The sequence below is a fragment of the Lygodium microphyllum genome, chromosome 7 (assembly GCF_053477565.2).
Source record: "Lygodium microphyllum isolate KBCC chromosome 7, Lygodium_microphyllum_v1.1.10, whole genome shotgun sequence".
Taxonomy (NCBI): Eukaryota; Viridiplantae; Streptophyta; class Polypodiopsida; order Schizaeales; family Lygodiaceae; genus Lygodium; species Lygodium microphyllum.
This window is the reverse complement of record NC_141141.1, coordinates 110,398,817-110,416,135: the sequence shown is the minus strand read 5'-3', so window position 1 is coordinate 110,416,135 and position 17,319 is coordinate 110,398,817. Positions and strand designations below refer to the sequence as shown.

Sequence of the window (17,319 nt, the reverse complement as noted above, 5' to 3'; positions counted from 1 at the left end):
TTGCAGTGTCCCATAGCATACACAAGCGGTTGCGATTCACTGTCCGAAGACTGGGAGGGACGAGAACAGTGCCCACCGCGGCCATAGCATCCTTCAACAGTGGCCAATAAACAGCCGGGCAATTTTCCACTTCCACCCATACAGGGCATTCACGTTGCAGCAGACGCTGAAAATCTGCCATTGGGCGCCATGGAACTACATGAACCAAGCGGCGTTCAAAAAATAAAGGCAGTTTAGACAGGAGAGCAGCACGATGCGTCTCTGATTTTAACAGAACCTCAAAAAACCCCCGGGAGCCAACAAAAATCTCTTCAACACATTCCCCTTGTAACAGACTGTGCAGCCACTGGCGAATACGGGAGAGCAGCGGGATTCGACCAGTGAAGAAGAGTATCACAGCGCGATCATAAAATACTGAAAAGGAGCGCAGGACAGTTTTTGGGTCAACGGTGGCGTCCAGAACATCGTCAGGCGCTGAGTCGGAAAAGGCTTCCTGATTATGTTGAACGTAGTCGCCAAGCAACGTGTTGGCAAATTCCAGTAAATGCTCCCAGTCAACATCCTGGGAGTCCGCAGGATCCGAAGCAACCTGAGCATAGGAACGATCCTGAGGAACACCTATCTCTTCCGGAGTATGCTTGGGACGTTTACCCGCAGGCTGAATGTCGGGACCAGGAAGCATCTCTTCGTTGCACGGAACCATATCCTCAGGTTCCTCGGCATCAGAATCCGGGCCAAGTGCCGCCACTGTTTGGTCTATGAAATCCAGATCCAAACCAGCCATCGTATGACAATTTGATCGTGAAAGAGGACCCTGTCTTTCTCCCGCTCTCTCTCTCGCCCGCTGGTCTGTACAGATGCGCTGTCCAGGGGTGTACTCTGCAAAGACAGCTAATAAAAGCTGAGCTGTACGAGGAAGAAGGCTAGCAGGCAACGGCAGGGCTGAACCGTCAGCCACAGACTTGCTGCGAAGCAGGGGCGACAAGAGATCGGGCACGCAGCCGAGGGCGACGGAGCCGGCAGACGGGGCCTGCAGACTAGGACGACGGGGCTCAGGCGGCGGGGCCTGCTGACGAGGGCGGAGGGCCTGCAGACGAGGGCGGGGCCTGCAGACGCAGGCGGAGGGCCTGCTGACGAGGGCGGGGCCTGCAGACGCAGGCGGCGGGCCTGCAGACGATAGCGGACGGGCGCAGAGCCTGCAGACGATAGCGGGACGGGCATGAACCAGGGTAGACAGGCACGAACTAGGGCGCACGGGCGCGAACGGGCGTGAACCAGGGCGGACGGCCGCAGAGCCCGCAGACGACAGTGGGAGGAGTCAGGCGACGGAGGCGATGGGCCAGACGGGCCAGACGTGCTAGACGACGGAGGACCTCTCATTTTTCTCTCTCTCTCTCTCTCTCTCTCTCTCTCTCTCTCTCTCTCTCTCTCTCTCTCTCCATTTCCAACATTTGGTATCAGAGCTAGATATGTGGGTTTTGTCTCTTCACCGCTCAATCAATGCCACCCACACAATCAGCTCAGTCGACAAAGGAAGAAAAGCTACTGTTTTGAAAGGAGGAGCTGTTTTTGCAAGAGGTGCTATTGTTGTTTTCAGCCTACACACAGTCTTGCACACAACCCTACACACACAGCCTCTCTCAACTCTGGTCGTGATATTCTCAGCGCTGCCTGTCATTTTCTCAATCTTCCTCGTCATTTTATCAACCTTGCTAGCTGTTTTCTACAGATCTAAAGAAAAGACACAGAAGCCCTAATTTTTTGAATTTGGAGGGGTTTTGAAAATTTCTGCAATTTATCATCCATCTATGGGGATTTTTTATACTCAACAGAGAACATACTATACTTCAGCATTGAAGTATTTGGCTGCTGATTTTTGTGCATCATTGATAGCATGGCACATCAAAGGCAAAAAGATCAAAGAAGCATCATTGTTATCCTCACTCAGGAGGACAAGCTTGATGGCACTAACTACCCATCGCAGAGTTTCATGGTGTGCAACCTTCTTGTGGCGAAGGACTTGTGAGACTATGTCACTAGTGATCTGCAACGACCAGGAGGTCTTGAACCTCAGGCACCTCAATGTAATGCTAGAAGACAAGTGGTTGGTGTTGTTGACATTGCTACCCCTCCTCCTCTTATCCACAATCAATAGAGGTGGGACTTGAAGAATGCACAAGCACTATCTTTGATTGCCTCGTCAATGAAAGGACTATTATTTTACACATTTGATCTTACAAGACCTCAAAAGCAGCTTGGGATGTACTTGAGTGCATGTTTCCAACACGTAATGAGGCCAAGATATCTTATCTCCGCAGAGGCCTAGCTAATGTGAACATGGATGAGAGTGATAATATGACGGATTACATTACACACATATAGGATTTGCATGAGCAGCTGCTTAATGTTGATGAGGTTATTCAAGATGCATGAATGGTAAACATCATATTGAACTCTCTTCCTAAGTCATATCATGCTTTCCACGCCTCTTTGATGTTGTCTTTGAGGGGGGGAGACATGACTATGCTCTAAAACTACAATGGTAAAGGGAAAGTCACCCAGAATGTGAAAAATCAGCAAAAGGCTGATGGTAGACAGCCATCAAATAAGGTTGCCCATGACACAGAAAAGTCCAACAAAAAGGGGAAATGTCATTATTGTAAGAAGCCCTTTTAACCAGAGCATTTGTTCTACTGCCAGTCAGACCAGTCACTCCTTGACAATGCCTTGTATGCAATAGAAGACATTTACCAAAAACAAAAAGATCATGACGAGATTGGGCTGCTCATAATGAAGATTTTGGGACACAAAGAGCCACAAATGGTCAACTGTAGCCTTCGTGCTTGCTGTATGAGGAGTTTTTAGGGTCTTGGGAGCAGATAGAGGAACAGTTAGCGATGTCACACCTTCATCATGTCACTGCCATGAGTTTGTACAGAGCAGCACCTTCAAGTCTCCTAGTTTCCCTTAAGAGGGTTTCTGATTCGGAGGTACTTGTGTCTCTCACATTTTTATGAAAAACATTAAGGGTGCCTCTTCCCATATTTAGACCTCCAATATCAAATGTTATCAATTGGTTTTTTAAATCCTAAACTTAAATGCGAATAAACGGACAGTGAAACACACTAGATACATCATTAAGGTAGCAAAGACTTGATCAAGACAAACTGTAGAGATATGAGCAAGATGATTGAGAAGCAGCCTATAGTTCTTTATTCATATGGTGTCCCTTATATGGACTTTGTACAAGGCTAAACGATTACAGAGCTTGCAAAAACTCTTTCTAAATCTGGAAAGAGGTTTTCCACACACTCCATGGGAGATGCGAGAGATTTCAGGTTGACTCTGAGCCTACAAGGAGGAGGAGAGAGGCTTTTATTTACACATGGGAGTCTAGCACGTGTTACACTTTAAGTCACATATGGTCTAGCATTACAGCCCACTGGATTGGTGATCTTACCACTATTGTATTTATGGTGCACTAAGCAATCCTTCACAAGGCTTGTTTGCACTCTCTATTTTACCTAGAGGGGTTTCCCGAGGCATTACCAATAGAAAATACTTTTCTGTGAAAGTTTAAAACAGGTATATATACACCTTGGTGAAGTCAAACAAACTAGAAAAAGTCATTAAGACATGCTCAAGGTAATAAAGACTTGTATCGAGATGAAATGTAGAGATGTCACATAAGATGATTGAGAAGCAACAAGTGAAATTTCTTTATTCATATGGCATCCCTTACATAGGCTTTGTGTAAGCCTGCCAAACAAGATTACACAACTAGAATATCTCAACCTCTCCTAGTTTCTCTCTACCTCTTTTGACCCTACTCGCCTGAAAATTCTCTCCCAACGAGTAGCAACAACCTGCATGTGGCATTTGAAGGTGTCTACCTGTGGAGAGTGCAATCATAACATCAAGGTCCCTAAATGGCATTCTATGAGCCATATGCCTAGAAATTCATGAAGAAAGCATCTTTGAGAAACGAATTTTCCTTGTGTCATCAGCATACTAGTCATTTTCTCAATGTTTGCTGATAGGTTCTCTCATTGTTGAAATGATGTGTCTTGTTTCAGATATGAACAGCTGTAAAATGAACATGTCCAAAGTCGGGTCTAGAGAGTTTAAAGCTAGGCCATGATGAAACAAAAACATGTCCAGCATTATTGGCATCCCAATGTAGAACCGAGGTAGTGATAGGAAAAAACAACCAACATATGACCTCCTATCATTCACAAGTGTTGACGCACTCAAGTTGTGGACAGCATGTGATTACATTAGACACTCCTCACATACGCATTCCATTCAAGATAATCAATCCATGAACAGCATCCAACCCTACAGGTAAGTGTAACATATCAAGCATCCTGGAATTGTCCATGCATTCCCCAGCTTCCCTATCACTATATCCTAATAATTTCAATGGCCCAGCTCTTTGCCTTCTCTGCAGGCATAAAACTACCACATCAGTAAAATACCTTCATGCTGGGTGATCGACGATATCTCTCAACACACTCAATTCAAGTTAAAAGTTGAAAAGTTAAAACATATGCAGGTAAAGCTCTCAAAAACAAAAATAAATAGATTATCGTCAACTAAAGAAGAAACTTTTGAGAATTGAAAGTTTGTTTCTTCAGCATCTCCTTTTAAAACATAGCACAAAAGATGCCAATGGGTTTGTAGCCCAAGATGTTTGTGTATGTGAGTGTGCACATGCATGCTTGAGTTCAAGCCTTGGATACCCTTGCGGCACATTCAAAGTTCACAACTCCTATTTAAAAAAACCTTAGCACAAGAGATTACCTGGATGGTTGAGAACACTCTAAAAGCCCTATCTTGACCAGCAGAAAGAAGATGTCGTCCAGACCCATAGTACCTTAAGATTCCCCCAAGAACAAGAAATTCATCAGTGGACATGCACAAGAAAGCATGGTGGCATATAAAAACTTCTGCAACGATATATGAACTGTTTTTCTTTATACAACTGGTGAGCCATGGCCCATGCAATATAATCACATTTTTAACTTCAAAAAGTATCAAACCATCCAGTGATCCATGTCTCAAGTATCATGGAAAAACTGAACAGAAACTAAGTAACTCTAGCTCCTCATGGCACAACCGGCATATCTTGCCATCCCTGACCACTCATGCTGCTCTAGAGGCCATGGACAATGAAACCGGTCTATGACTCACATAAAGCAGTAGTTCCTTCAATTAACACCTGGTCTTTTCACACACACACACACACGAACAGAGACCTCACTCCCTCGCTCAACACCAGATTGGCCCCGAAGACCGACGCCCCTCTCGGTATTCCTTTATCAATTAAAAGATAGAAAGTTACAAAAATGAAATGTTCCAAAATACATAACCTGTGAACAGTTGGTTTTCATCTTTTCTGAGTAAATCCCAACTGCATAAGGACAGTACAACATGACCAGATCAACATCCCTTTTAGCAAAAGCATTTTCTATAACCATAACTCAATGATTCATGTGCAGAATTGCAATCTGCACATCTCTGAATTCACTGTTCTTATTGTCCAGCATGTCCAAAACAACATCCCTTTTAGGAAAGCATTTTCTGTGACCAAAACTCAATGTTTCATGTGCAAAATTGCAGTCTCCAGATCTTTGAATTCACTGTTCTTACTGTCCAGTCCAGCATGTCCAGAACAACATCCCTTTTAGGAAAGCATTTTCTGTATTGGAGAAGCCAACAGCTGCTCCTGAACCTGGGCAATGAGGCTCTTGCCTCAACAGAAGTGCAAAGAAAACACAAAATTGTACATTCGATGGAATCAGCCCATCATGCGGAGCATTTCCTCTGAGAATAGAGAGAGAGTTGACCAGAGAGAACGAGCTCTACCTCTGTACATGAGTCAGAGTCGAAGAAGTACTCTCCATAGCTTATGAATTTGCAGCAATCTGCCCTCAGCTCCTCCAAACTTCATTCTCAGATCTGCCCCTTATGCCTATTACGTTTTTTTTTAAATGCTCTCTCTCTCTCTCTGGCATTCTATTCTTCAGTGCCCATTCAATATGGAACCGGTCCTAAGGCTCAGACAAACCATTGGTCCAATTTGTCCCAATGGCTGCCTCTTCTGGCCATGCAAAGATCCCGACTTAATCCAAGAGAACTCTAGGGGTAAAAAGCAACAACTAAAGAAAAGAAAAATAAAATATTTATATAAGTAAATAAGAAAAGCAACTGCAAAAAGTATCACCACCTCGTGACAAACAACAATACTATAATCTAGCCAATAGCAACCCTCATAGCATGGGACATATAAACATCCATACAGCATGTTCATTTCAAAAACCCATCATCTGTGAGTCTAAGGAAATGAGTTTTATAGCACTACATCTTAGTGGGAATGGGGCCCACCCGCCCATGGCTCTCAAGTATGCATTTATATTGGATCCTATCTCAAACATTGTTTCTCTCCTTTTAAAAGAACATGAAATAAGGGGAGCTCTTATCAAATTGGAAGGGTGGTGATCTGTCTATTGTCTAATCCATGCTCCAAAAAGCAATGCAGTATTGCAGTATACCATGAGAAGTGGTGCTCTTGTGTTGAAATACTTTGTCATGCCTCTTATGGCTCGATGTGGCAACATGTTTGGGCTCATGGATCTGATACATGTGATGTAAGTAATAGTCTGAAATAAAGCCTTCACTGGCAGGGTGCTGTAAGCTCTACCCTAATGATCTCATGAGGCACTAAGGGCTTACTATGAATCACCCTAGAGAATGCATGGTGATCAGCTAGACCTAAGTTCAATTCCTATATCCTTGTGTCCATCTAATCATACGGACAAACAATTATAAGATTTGGGCCCGCCGGTTCCACAGGTTAATAACCCAATGGTTTACACAGAAGCATACCATAAAGATCACAGGTAAAAGAAAAAGGAGAGAATTCTTCTACCCCAATAGAACTCCATTTTGAGCATTCCAAAAGAGAAGCAAATACAAGAGGGCAGCACCTAGAGAGAGAGAAACACATACAACCAAAAACAAAGCACAAAGCTGTATTAACATCGTTCAATAGCAAAGGCCTATGAAACTGAAAAGTACATCTCGTACCATAAGATACAATGGTTACATTGGGACCCCATGGAGCAGGTATGGACTCTGAAGAGATCCCTTTTTGGACAAGCCTTGTGATGGTTACATTGGGACCCCATGGAGCAGGTATGGACTCTGAAGAGATCCCCATGGAGCAGGTATGGACTCTGAAGAGATCCCTTTTTGGACAAGCCTTGTGATGTTTCATTTGTTGATATAGTACAAGGTTGGGGAGAACACTTCAGATGAGAAAGGCCAAAGAAGTGCCACCTGCTAGCCAGCATTAGCACAAACAAGGTATTTCATCAGCTGATTTTTTAAGTATGACACCTTCAAACTGAGGAACATTTCACTCTTCTTTTACTTAGGAGCACACAAAAGCCTGGCACTAGGCACATGACTTGCCTACAGTAGTTTCTCAATAGCATGTGTGAACTGTGAGTCCATGGAGAAAGACGGCTATTGTTTGTGGGACTGCCATAGATTCAAGGAAGTGTGGAGGAGAGACCTTAGGATAGTCGTTCATGGTATAGCTAAGACCATGACAGTGACTTGGGGAATTGTAGCCAAGGTTACGGTCAAAGGACCTGCATGCAGATCCCAGAATTTTCAGGGAATCTGATCCTTTCACATTTTTTGTCAGCATTTGAGCAAGATCCCCATATCAAACTTTCATAGACAGAGTGGACTCTGGACCATTCCTACGAATGGGAGTTCATTGCTAGCATTATTACTTGGTGTAGTCATGCCACAGACAAGATATAACTACTTTAGAGAGCCACTCCAGGCAAAGATTGTCCACACATTCCATGGAAGCAACAGGGACTACAGGGTGACAGTGAGCACATGCAGAGGAGGAGGATTTTCTTTAATCAGACTTTGGCACATTCTTCCAGAAGAGCCAAATATGGTTTGGTGCTACAGACCACTAGATCGGCTATTTACTTAGCCCTTGCATTACACTTCTTTCTACTTGATGTGTAGACAAGTCCTACACTGGCCTTACTTTGTCACTTCATCTCATAAAGGTTTTTTGAGGTGTTAAGTAATAAATTTATTTTCTTTTTGGAAAAGATGAATTGATCAGAATGCATTCTATTTATGAGGGAGTGCCCAACAATTGGAAGGCATACCTTGTATACTTTTGATGTTCTTGAAAGGAGATGTTGTCGACATGATATAACCATTAACAATCAAGACTCCTTTTCCTTCTCACGTGGAGAGGATGCCGGACTCACCAGGGAGAAGGTTGATTTGACAAACCATGCAAGATACACTCACCAAAGGTAAGGATGATAGCTCTCTGTGATAGAAAGCAGTGTATATTAACTGGATCTAGCCACTTGTGCAAAGGAGGGTTAGAGATTCTTCAATATGAAAGAAGACCCTTATTGATGCTTGATTGGAATCCAAAAGAGGATTTGGAGAGATATTGTCCTGTAGAGGTCTCAAATACTGCTCCACAATTCAGAAAATCTGAAAAATAAACTAAATCTAATCAAATGCACCCCATGCCTAGAGCATAAGAGGTTAAAAATGAGAGCTCTCAAACTAGTCTTTTGAGGCAATGATAAAGAGATGATGGTGGAGCACTTGCATAGGCTACAAACTGAGGTCTCACTTGTCACTAAGGATTTTCATGTGAGCATATTCTACCACATCATAGTCAACACATGAGCCTCATATATACTCCTAACTTCACTCAGACAAAATGGACTGAAAAACATTGCTGCAGTTGGGAGCCTATTTCTTGGATTGTTGCATGGTACGTCCAGACAGCAAGATACAAGAGGCTATAGAGTAGTAACATGCCCTGACCTCTAATTAACTCGCTCAGTCACAGGATTCTTTACGTGATTTGGCATTGAAAACCACCAAACCGATAATTCCAATAACCCTTGTACTAACATTATCCTGGAGAGCAGTCAACCTGGGGATGTTATTTTCGTATTCCATTTTTTTTATTTTTTAACTGTGTCACCCTTTCAAAAATAAAAAAGAAACTTCTTTTGTACTCAGCTGTCTGCTTGTCCATTTTAGATCTACTAGAATGTTTTCCCACCTCAAGGTGAACTTGGTGGAAAAGAGGAAATCCATCAAATGAGACATTGTCAAAATTTCCAAAGACAGTTGTGGGCATAGTAATACACATTGCAACTAACATTCAAGACCAAGGTTGCTTTTGCTGCACAAATTCTGACCAACAATGAAGCTTTCACAGGCATAATATGATCATGCATGTCCAAATATCAAGCCCACCATAAATTTTCAGAGAGCATATTTATCAACAGCCAAATAGTCTTAGACCTTTCTTGCACGTTTTCATTTTCAGGAAGACCTCAATCGCCATGGACATGAATGCAGCAATATCCACTTTTCTCTAAATAATAGGTGGCAAGAAGTATTAAAGATAAGCCATGATGATGGACTGATCTGTTTGAAGATAAACATGTGAAGGCCAAGCTGATAGTCAATTTAAAACGCAATCTTCCTAAAACCCATTCAGTCATCTCCTTTAGATGTATATTCCAAACCAAAGGATATCCCAAATGACATGGTCAAAAAGAGGATTTTCACCAGGCCAAGCCAACCGTAACATTCATGTTCAAATATTGTAAGCAGGCTAGATTTATGAAATTTACCTTTTAGAGCAGCAAGTAGATGTCACACAATAAATAATCAATGCAAATCAGCTCTAGCTGTCAGACGATCCAAAAATTCAAGAAATAGATGGATGGCTACTGCATACAATAAAGCACTCAAAGGACAGTCCTACCAAATTTCCCAAACACCACAGTTCCAATAAATATTGTCCTAGAATAGGACAGACATTCACGTCTACATACTTGCAAAAGCCAACATTATGCAGTCTAGAGCCAGAACCCAATTTACCCATAGTAAGTGCAGCATAGTCCCAACTAGCATAATTAAAAACTTTCTCAATATTGACATGCATAATCAATCATACAAGCGGGAAACGAGCTTGTACAGGACCCAAAATGCCAAAATGCGTCAAGGAGGACCCGAAACACGTTTCCTTGCCCAAAACATTTCCCCTTTGGGGAAACAGCTGCCACCTGGTGTTTTCCCTTGGGGAACCGTTTCAGTTCACCCCGTTTCCCAACAAGCCCAATACGTTTTTAGCAACAAAACTCATCACATTAAATATTCATTTAATATTTAATGTTTAAATGTTAAATGTTTCATGAATTAAACTTAAATCATTGAATATTTAACGTTTATTTATTTAAAATGATTAAGCTTAGAGTTGTTTCCGTCTGTTTCAACTTTCTTTGTTAATGAGGAGGATGATAATGAAGAGGATTTGCCTGCAGCAACTGACTATGTCATGGATGAGGAAGAGGAACTAGGAGATGACAATTAGTTATCACTCACTCTCTTGTATGTTTTTGCACTTATTTACAATTGTTCCTACTTTGCAATCAGCATATTAATTATCTGCCAAAAATGAAACCTCCTTTAAGCTTACGCCTTTTGTATAACTCTTTTAAAACTTGGAAATTGGAAAGCTTTGATTTTGAGTATGAAACTTGTATTCTAAGTTTTAGCTTCTAAGCACCTAGACTCTAAGCCAGCCCTGTCCCCCCTCCCCCGAAGGATGACGTGGCATTTCTATTTCCCCTCCTTGAAATTTGATGTTTCCGTTTCCGTTACCCCAGTTCCCTCAACTATGTAATCAAGATACCTTGATTTATATAAGTCGCAATTTCAATGCCACTACACACATTGATAATAGTGTTATTAATCTCTCTCTTTTCCCCAAAAGAAAGAAATTTCTATCAATAACAACTTGGAGAGATTTCCCTAACAGTAAGATAAAAGTACAAAGCACCCTACAAAAAGTCACTAACTACATAATTACAACGATTGTGTGAACAACCACTCTAGCAAGCAATCATGTCAAACCATCTGAGGGGCAATGAGAAAGGTGCCAGAGTCCCAAATCCACAAAAAGGCATCTCTCCTCCGCCTCATCCTCTCAAAGCCACATATAATCTCTCCCATCTCCTGCAAAGAGTATGATCAATCTCCGGAAAAATCCTCAAAAGAGTCTCTATAGTGGAGACATCCTAAAGATCTAAAGCATTGGTGCACCTTGCAATCCAAATATACTCAGCAATAATGCACTAGCAATAGGCTCCCATCAACTGACAATGTCCATAGGCCATTGTGCCTGCAAGTAAACTAGACTAGGGATCATGCTCAAATGTTAACCAATGATGAGAAAGGTGTTAGAGTGCAGCATATGTGGAACCATATCACCAGACTGAAAGAAAATGAACTCAGAGAGAAGAGGGAGAGAGAAAGAGAGAATAGAACACAGAAATCTGCAGTGAATGAACAGTGAAATGTGTGGGAGAAAATGCACTAGCTATGGAGGAGAGAGAAACAAGACAATGATAGTGAGTGAGCTAAAGCAAGAGAGTAGAATGTACTTGCTGAACTGAAAAGATAGAGTGAAGATACAACCTAAGTTAGGTCAAGGGTTGACCTAACTAGTCCTCCACCAACGGACTAGAGTTAATTTAACTAACTCTAGTCCCTAGTGTCACTACTTTAATATCAAGACACTAGGTACACACACAGACACTAAAGTGACACTTACTAAAGTGTCCACACCACACGAATTACATAGGCATTGCCCAGAACTGACAAGTTCTATCACCCCCCTGCAATGCCAATGTGATGAAGTACAAGGATAATCAATCACTAAAGGGTAGTAAGTTGGACTTTCGAAAAGCCTCAAACTTCTCACATGGTATTGCCTTGGTGAAAATGTGTACAACATTTTTCTATGTGGGCACATACATCAAGCTGATCTCTACTGCATAGCATCTCTCTAACATAATGGTAATGCACCTCAATGTGTTTTGTGCGAGCATGAAACACTAGATTTCGTACTACTGCAATAACACTCTTGTTGTCAGAAAAAATGCGTGTAGGACTCTCCAATGGTAAATGTAGATCAGCCAACAACATGCAAAGCCATACACATTCCATTGTTCCCATGAAGGCTACCCTATACTCAGCCTCACAAGACGAGGTAGCCACTATAGGCTATTTCTTGCTTAGCCATGAAATGCATGAACCGCTAAGCAAGAAACACTCTCCACTAGTAGAAGCCTAGTGTCTGCATCACCAGCCCAATTTGAATCACTATAAGCCTATAAGTACAAGTCTCCCCCCAATAAATAATAATGCATGTGACAGAGTACCTTGCAAATGTATGGTCCATGGGCTGTGCATACACCTACTCACCGAGATACTGCATACTGAATGTCACATCATGTGTTGCAAACGTAGGCTGTAAATTGCAATATCAAAAATCTCCGCATCATCATACATAGATAGCCTTGAGCTTGGCTCCATAGGAGTGCACATAGGTTTGCAACCTTGCATGTTAAACCTATGTAACAACTTATCCACATACTATGACCGTGACATGATGATGCTATGCTGATTTTGGGTAAACCGAATCCCCAAATAGTAGTGTAGGTAGCCCACATCTGACATAGCAAATGCATGTTTTAATTCAGCCTTGAAATCTGCAATTTTTCCCTCTATAGGTCCAGTGAGCAATATGTTATCCACATAAATAATGATAATCAGCAAGTCCCACCTTCCCCCCCTTCATTCTTAATGTATAAAGTGGGAGCAGTTTAACTATTTTTGAACCATTTGCTGGCCAAATAAGCATCAATTTTAGAGTACCGTGCATCAAAAGCCTGTTTGAGACCATCGGGCTTTATGCAACTTGCATACCATGTGCTCTTTCCCCTTGACCATAAACCTTAAAGATTGTGACACAAACATTCTCATGCAAATTCCATAGTTACTTGGAACAGCACGGGGATGGAAATAGGACCCCCTAGAAGGGACGAAATGTCCAAGGTTAAGGGATACGAACGGGAGGAATGGCACATGTCGTAAGTGCCCCAAATATGCCCTGCATGACCCAAATTGCCCCAATAGCTCCCCAACACTACAAATTGCCCAAATTGCCTTAAATGCCCCAAAATCACCTCAAATTGCTCTTAACACCCCAAAAATGCCACAAATTCCCAAATGCCCTGAATGTCCCTCTAATTGTCCCAAATACCCCTCAATGCTTCAAATTGACATGAATGCCTCCAAATTGACTCGATTACCCCCATAGCTCACAAATGCCCTAAATTGCCCCAAATGCCCCAATTATCCCAATTTCCCTTGAAATTAGACAACATAAATGGGTGATTGCCTTGGAATTGAAGATAGGGCTGAAATTTGATTGTAATTTGCAAGAGTTGAAAATGCATTAAATTTAAAGTTTACACGAACTCATGATTGGCTTGTGGCTTGTCTTGACACTTTGAATCTTCAATAAGAGAGAGAGAGAGAGAGAGAGAGAGAGAGAGATTAGTGCGTGCACATCAGGCAATGGAGATGGGTGAACATGTGGTAGAATAAGTATGACACAAGCAAGAAAAAAAATAGAAAAAACGTCAATTTTTTATTAGCGAGCTTGAAACGGCCATTCCAAACAAGGAACAGCAAGGGGAATGGCCTTAAGAACGGCAGGAAACATTCCGTGGCCATTTCAGCTCCTAGAAGGGGTTACAACGCGTTAGGCCATTCCCTATTTCTATGGCAAATCCCCATTCAAAAATGTTGTCTTAATATCCAATTGATATACTTTCTAGCCATAATTTGCAACCATAGCATCTCACCGTACTCATACAGGATGTAGAAGCAAAAGTTTCCTCATAGTCTATGGCCTTCTTCTACACATAGCCTTTTGCTACTAACCATCCTTTGTACCTATCAATAATGCCATCTAAAACCAATCTTCCTTCTGTCGTTGGGTGGCAATTCCCTGATTACAACTTAGTTACAGTGGTAACATTTATTACAAAATTGAGAAATGCAAAATAATTTACAATCTTGGACAATGGACACCCTATTGGCCCCAAAACTGGGGCCCCTTTCAGTATTTCTTTAACTTAATTGAAGAAGAAGTTAATGTGCAATGGGATTCTCCGAATCCCTTTTAGTATTCCAACTCCCCTTGCTATCCAAAATGGCCAACAAGTCTTCAATCTGATTTGCCCCTTGATTCGGACAACAAATTCGCCTTCACTCCCTTTAACGTAGATAGAAAATGCCCCAAATTCATTGATTTGCTAGTCCCTCTATCTAAATTTAGCTGAAAACTGTTGAATCCAAGTCTTGGAGCTTCCAATTTCTAGCATGCTTCGCGAGGCTACTACAAAACCCTAATTTTTGCTGCAGATTAGGGTTTACAACAAAGAAATCTAAAATTTCTCAACCTTCGGGGATCTCAATGATGTAAACTTCAGAGCAAGACTATAGACTGGGATGTGAGAGAGAATGCTAAGGAGAGAGAAAATTCAGACTTCTTCGCGAAGAACTAAAGAAAATCAGTCATTTAGTGTTGTTGCCTTGTCTCAACAACTTGTAGGTACAAAGAACTAAAGAAAATCAGTTATTTACAATTGTTCCCCTATCTCAACAGCATGTAGATATTGTCACTTACTATTGATTGGTCTTCTTCTATCCCTGGTTGCCTCAGAAGGTCCTCCAATGGCTGCAAATCAGACCAGCAACATCTACTTCCTCTCTCCTGGAGGTTGAATGCACTAAAATGCCTCTCTCTAGCATCTAAAGACGTTTTTCAGTCTTACATGGGCATTTTTAACAAGTGGCAACCTTCCCAAATGGTTTTTCCACCATTATTCATAATTGAATATTTATTTTGAATCTTTAAATACTGAAAATTAATCTAATAATTATTTTGGTAACCAAAAATAATAATCTAACTGACTAATAATTAAATTCGCTAAGCAACTTTTATTCCCGAGTGCCTCCATACCATCTTTGACCATCAAATTGACATTAGGTACCATTAAACGCCACTTCTCTAGAGTCACTAACTAACACTTATGGCCAAATGAATGACCTAAGGCAACAACTAGCACTAGATACCACCAAGTACCTATATGACATAACTTATAGCAACTTTTGCCTTTGACATCCCGTGATTTTCTGGAGTCTCAAACTCGTAAATTTACTCTAACCCCAGTTACACCTCACATGTGCAATAATTACTTTAACCATGTGATTAAAAATTAATCCACATGTTAAGTGAGGTTTCAAATATACATGACCTCATGACAGCCCTTCCCCTTAAAATCCTTGCAATTGTCCTCGAGTACATAGCCAATGCATCAAAAGCAAAATAGTAGACTAGAATTTTCATAGGCCATCATAGTTAACACAACATTACACACTACTGCTCAACCACTCCAAATGCCCAACACATGCTGAAAATTACCAGCCAATCATAACATAACATAGGACTCACAAAGAATCTCCAAAACATTGCCAAATTATCATCTGATATGTCTATTTCTCAAAAGCTTAACTCATTTGGCAAAACCAAACCATAGGATAGCATAACCAAGCATAAAACATGGCTAAAACATCAATGGCATCATAACATATGCTATTATCCATGAAACCAAATGTAAACTATTGAAAACTGAGCATAATCTAATCATAAACTAATCACTTGCTGATCTAAGAACTGATCACAAACTGATTGCCAAAACTGACCAGTAATCAATGCAATTGATGTCAAACTGATCCCAAAAGTGACCATAAATGGTTCTGAAGGTGATCAAAAAACTAACCTAAAACTGATTCTAAAATTGAGGCAAAATCCATGCCAAATTGATCATAACCTGATGCGAAAGTATAGTTCCAGTGAGTGAGTGAAACTCATACTCATCTGCATACATCTCACAATGACTAGTACACTAAGAAGCAACTCCATGGCAAACATATTGTCAACACAATACCTTGGATGCATGTTGAATACATCCGAGATCCACAACATACGAGAGTCATCCATAACTGAAGGAGTAGAAGTGCTACCTCGCCCTTAAGCATCAGGCAATACTCTGAAACCCTGCTGTACTAACTTCGACAGAGCCCGAACTAGGGCTCTGACTGAAAGACATCTAGGTAAAGTTGCAACAACTGAGGATAGTCAGTCAAGTCATCCTCTTTCACCCATTTGGCATCCATTGATAAATAATTCCAAAATTTCACCAAGTATCTCCTAGAAACTTTACCTTTGACATTTCTTTCTATATATGTCAAAATCTACTCGGATACCAAAATCTCATCCAGCTCCTTAACGTCAAGCTGAATTTCAACAAACATATCGACCGGCACATCATCATGAAAAGGCCTCAACAAGCTGACATGAAAGGCATTGTATATCTACCAATGTGGAGGTAATTTCAGCCGATATGCCACATCACTGATCTTCTCCAACACTTGAAAGGGCCTGTAGTATCTCATTTTAACTTCGGATACAATCTTTCTCTTCCTTTCATCTTTTTCAGCCTTGCCTTTTCAAAGTGCAACAATACATAATCACTCTCTGCAAATCAAAAGCACGTCTATGGCGATCAACTGCCCTCTTTTGATGTTCTTTTATCATCTCTGAAGTGCATATTTTATCTTTACATTGGCTATATCCAAGTTTTCCACATAACGATCAACCTCAAAGATCTTATCCTTAGTTTGTAGAATAGGTGGTACCTTCTTACCCCTCAACCACCTCAAATGCAACTTTTCCTGTGGAACTATACATTGTGTTGTTGTAAGCAAACTCAACCAAGGGCAAATACTTGCTCCCACTGTATCTTGTGGTTTGAAACATAGCACCTCAAAAGATCTAACACTGTGGCATTTGCTTCCTCAAATTGACCATTTGTCTACGGATGAAAGGATTATAAAAATTTCAGCACCCATATTCTCAAATAACCCCTTTCAAAATAAACTAGTCATCCGAGCATCTCGATCACTAATGATCCACTCTGACATACCATGATACTTAAAGATCTTCTGCAAAAACAATTATGCCATATGATCACCCTTCATTTTCTTCCTCACCGGAATAAAATGGGCTTGTTTGCTAAACCTGCAAATGATAGTCCACATCTTATCATTCCCGTAGGCATCTTAGGAAGCTCAAAAATAAAGTCCATTACAATGCTCTGCCAAGGCCTATCGGGAATAGGCAAGGGCTGCAACAAACCCAGCATCTTTTGCAAGTCATGCTTTAACTTTTGACATACAATGCATGTCTTAACAAACTGTTCTACATCATGAGCTCGCCAATTTTAAAAAAATGCTCCACTATCTTAATCATGGCAT

General features: G+C 41.2%; 1 protein-coding gene across 3 annotated transcripts in view; it reads right to left on the bottom strand.

The window, feature by feature from the left end:
* Positions 1-17,319, bottom strand: part of LOC148033822 (transducin family protein / WD-40 repeat family protein) — a 124,134-nt gene that overhangs the window by 36,759 nt on the left and 70,056 nt on the right. For all 3 annotated transcript variants that reach the window (XM_087681830.1, XM_087681828.1, XM_087681829.1), the window contains exon 8: positions 4,804-4,876. In XM_087681830.1, the coding sequence (XP_087537956.1) occupies positions 4,804-4,876 (73 nt within the window). The remainder of the gene's footprint in view (positions 1-4,803; positions 4,877-17,319) is intronic.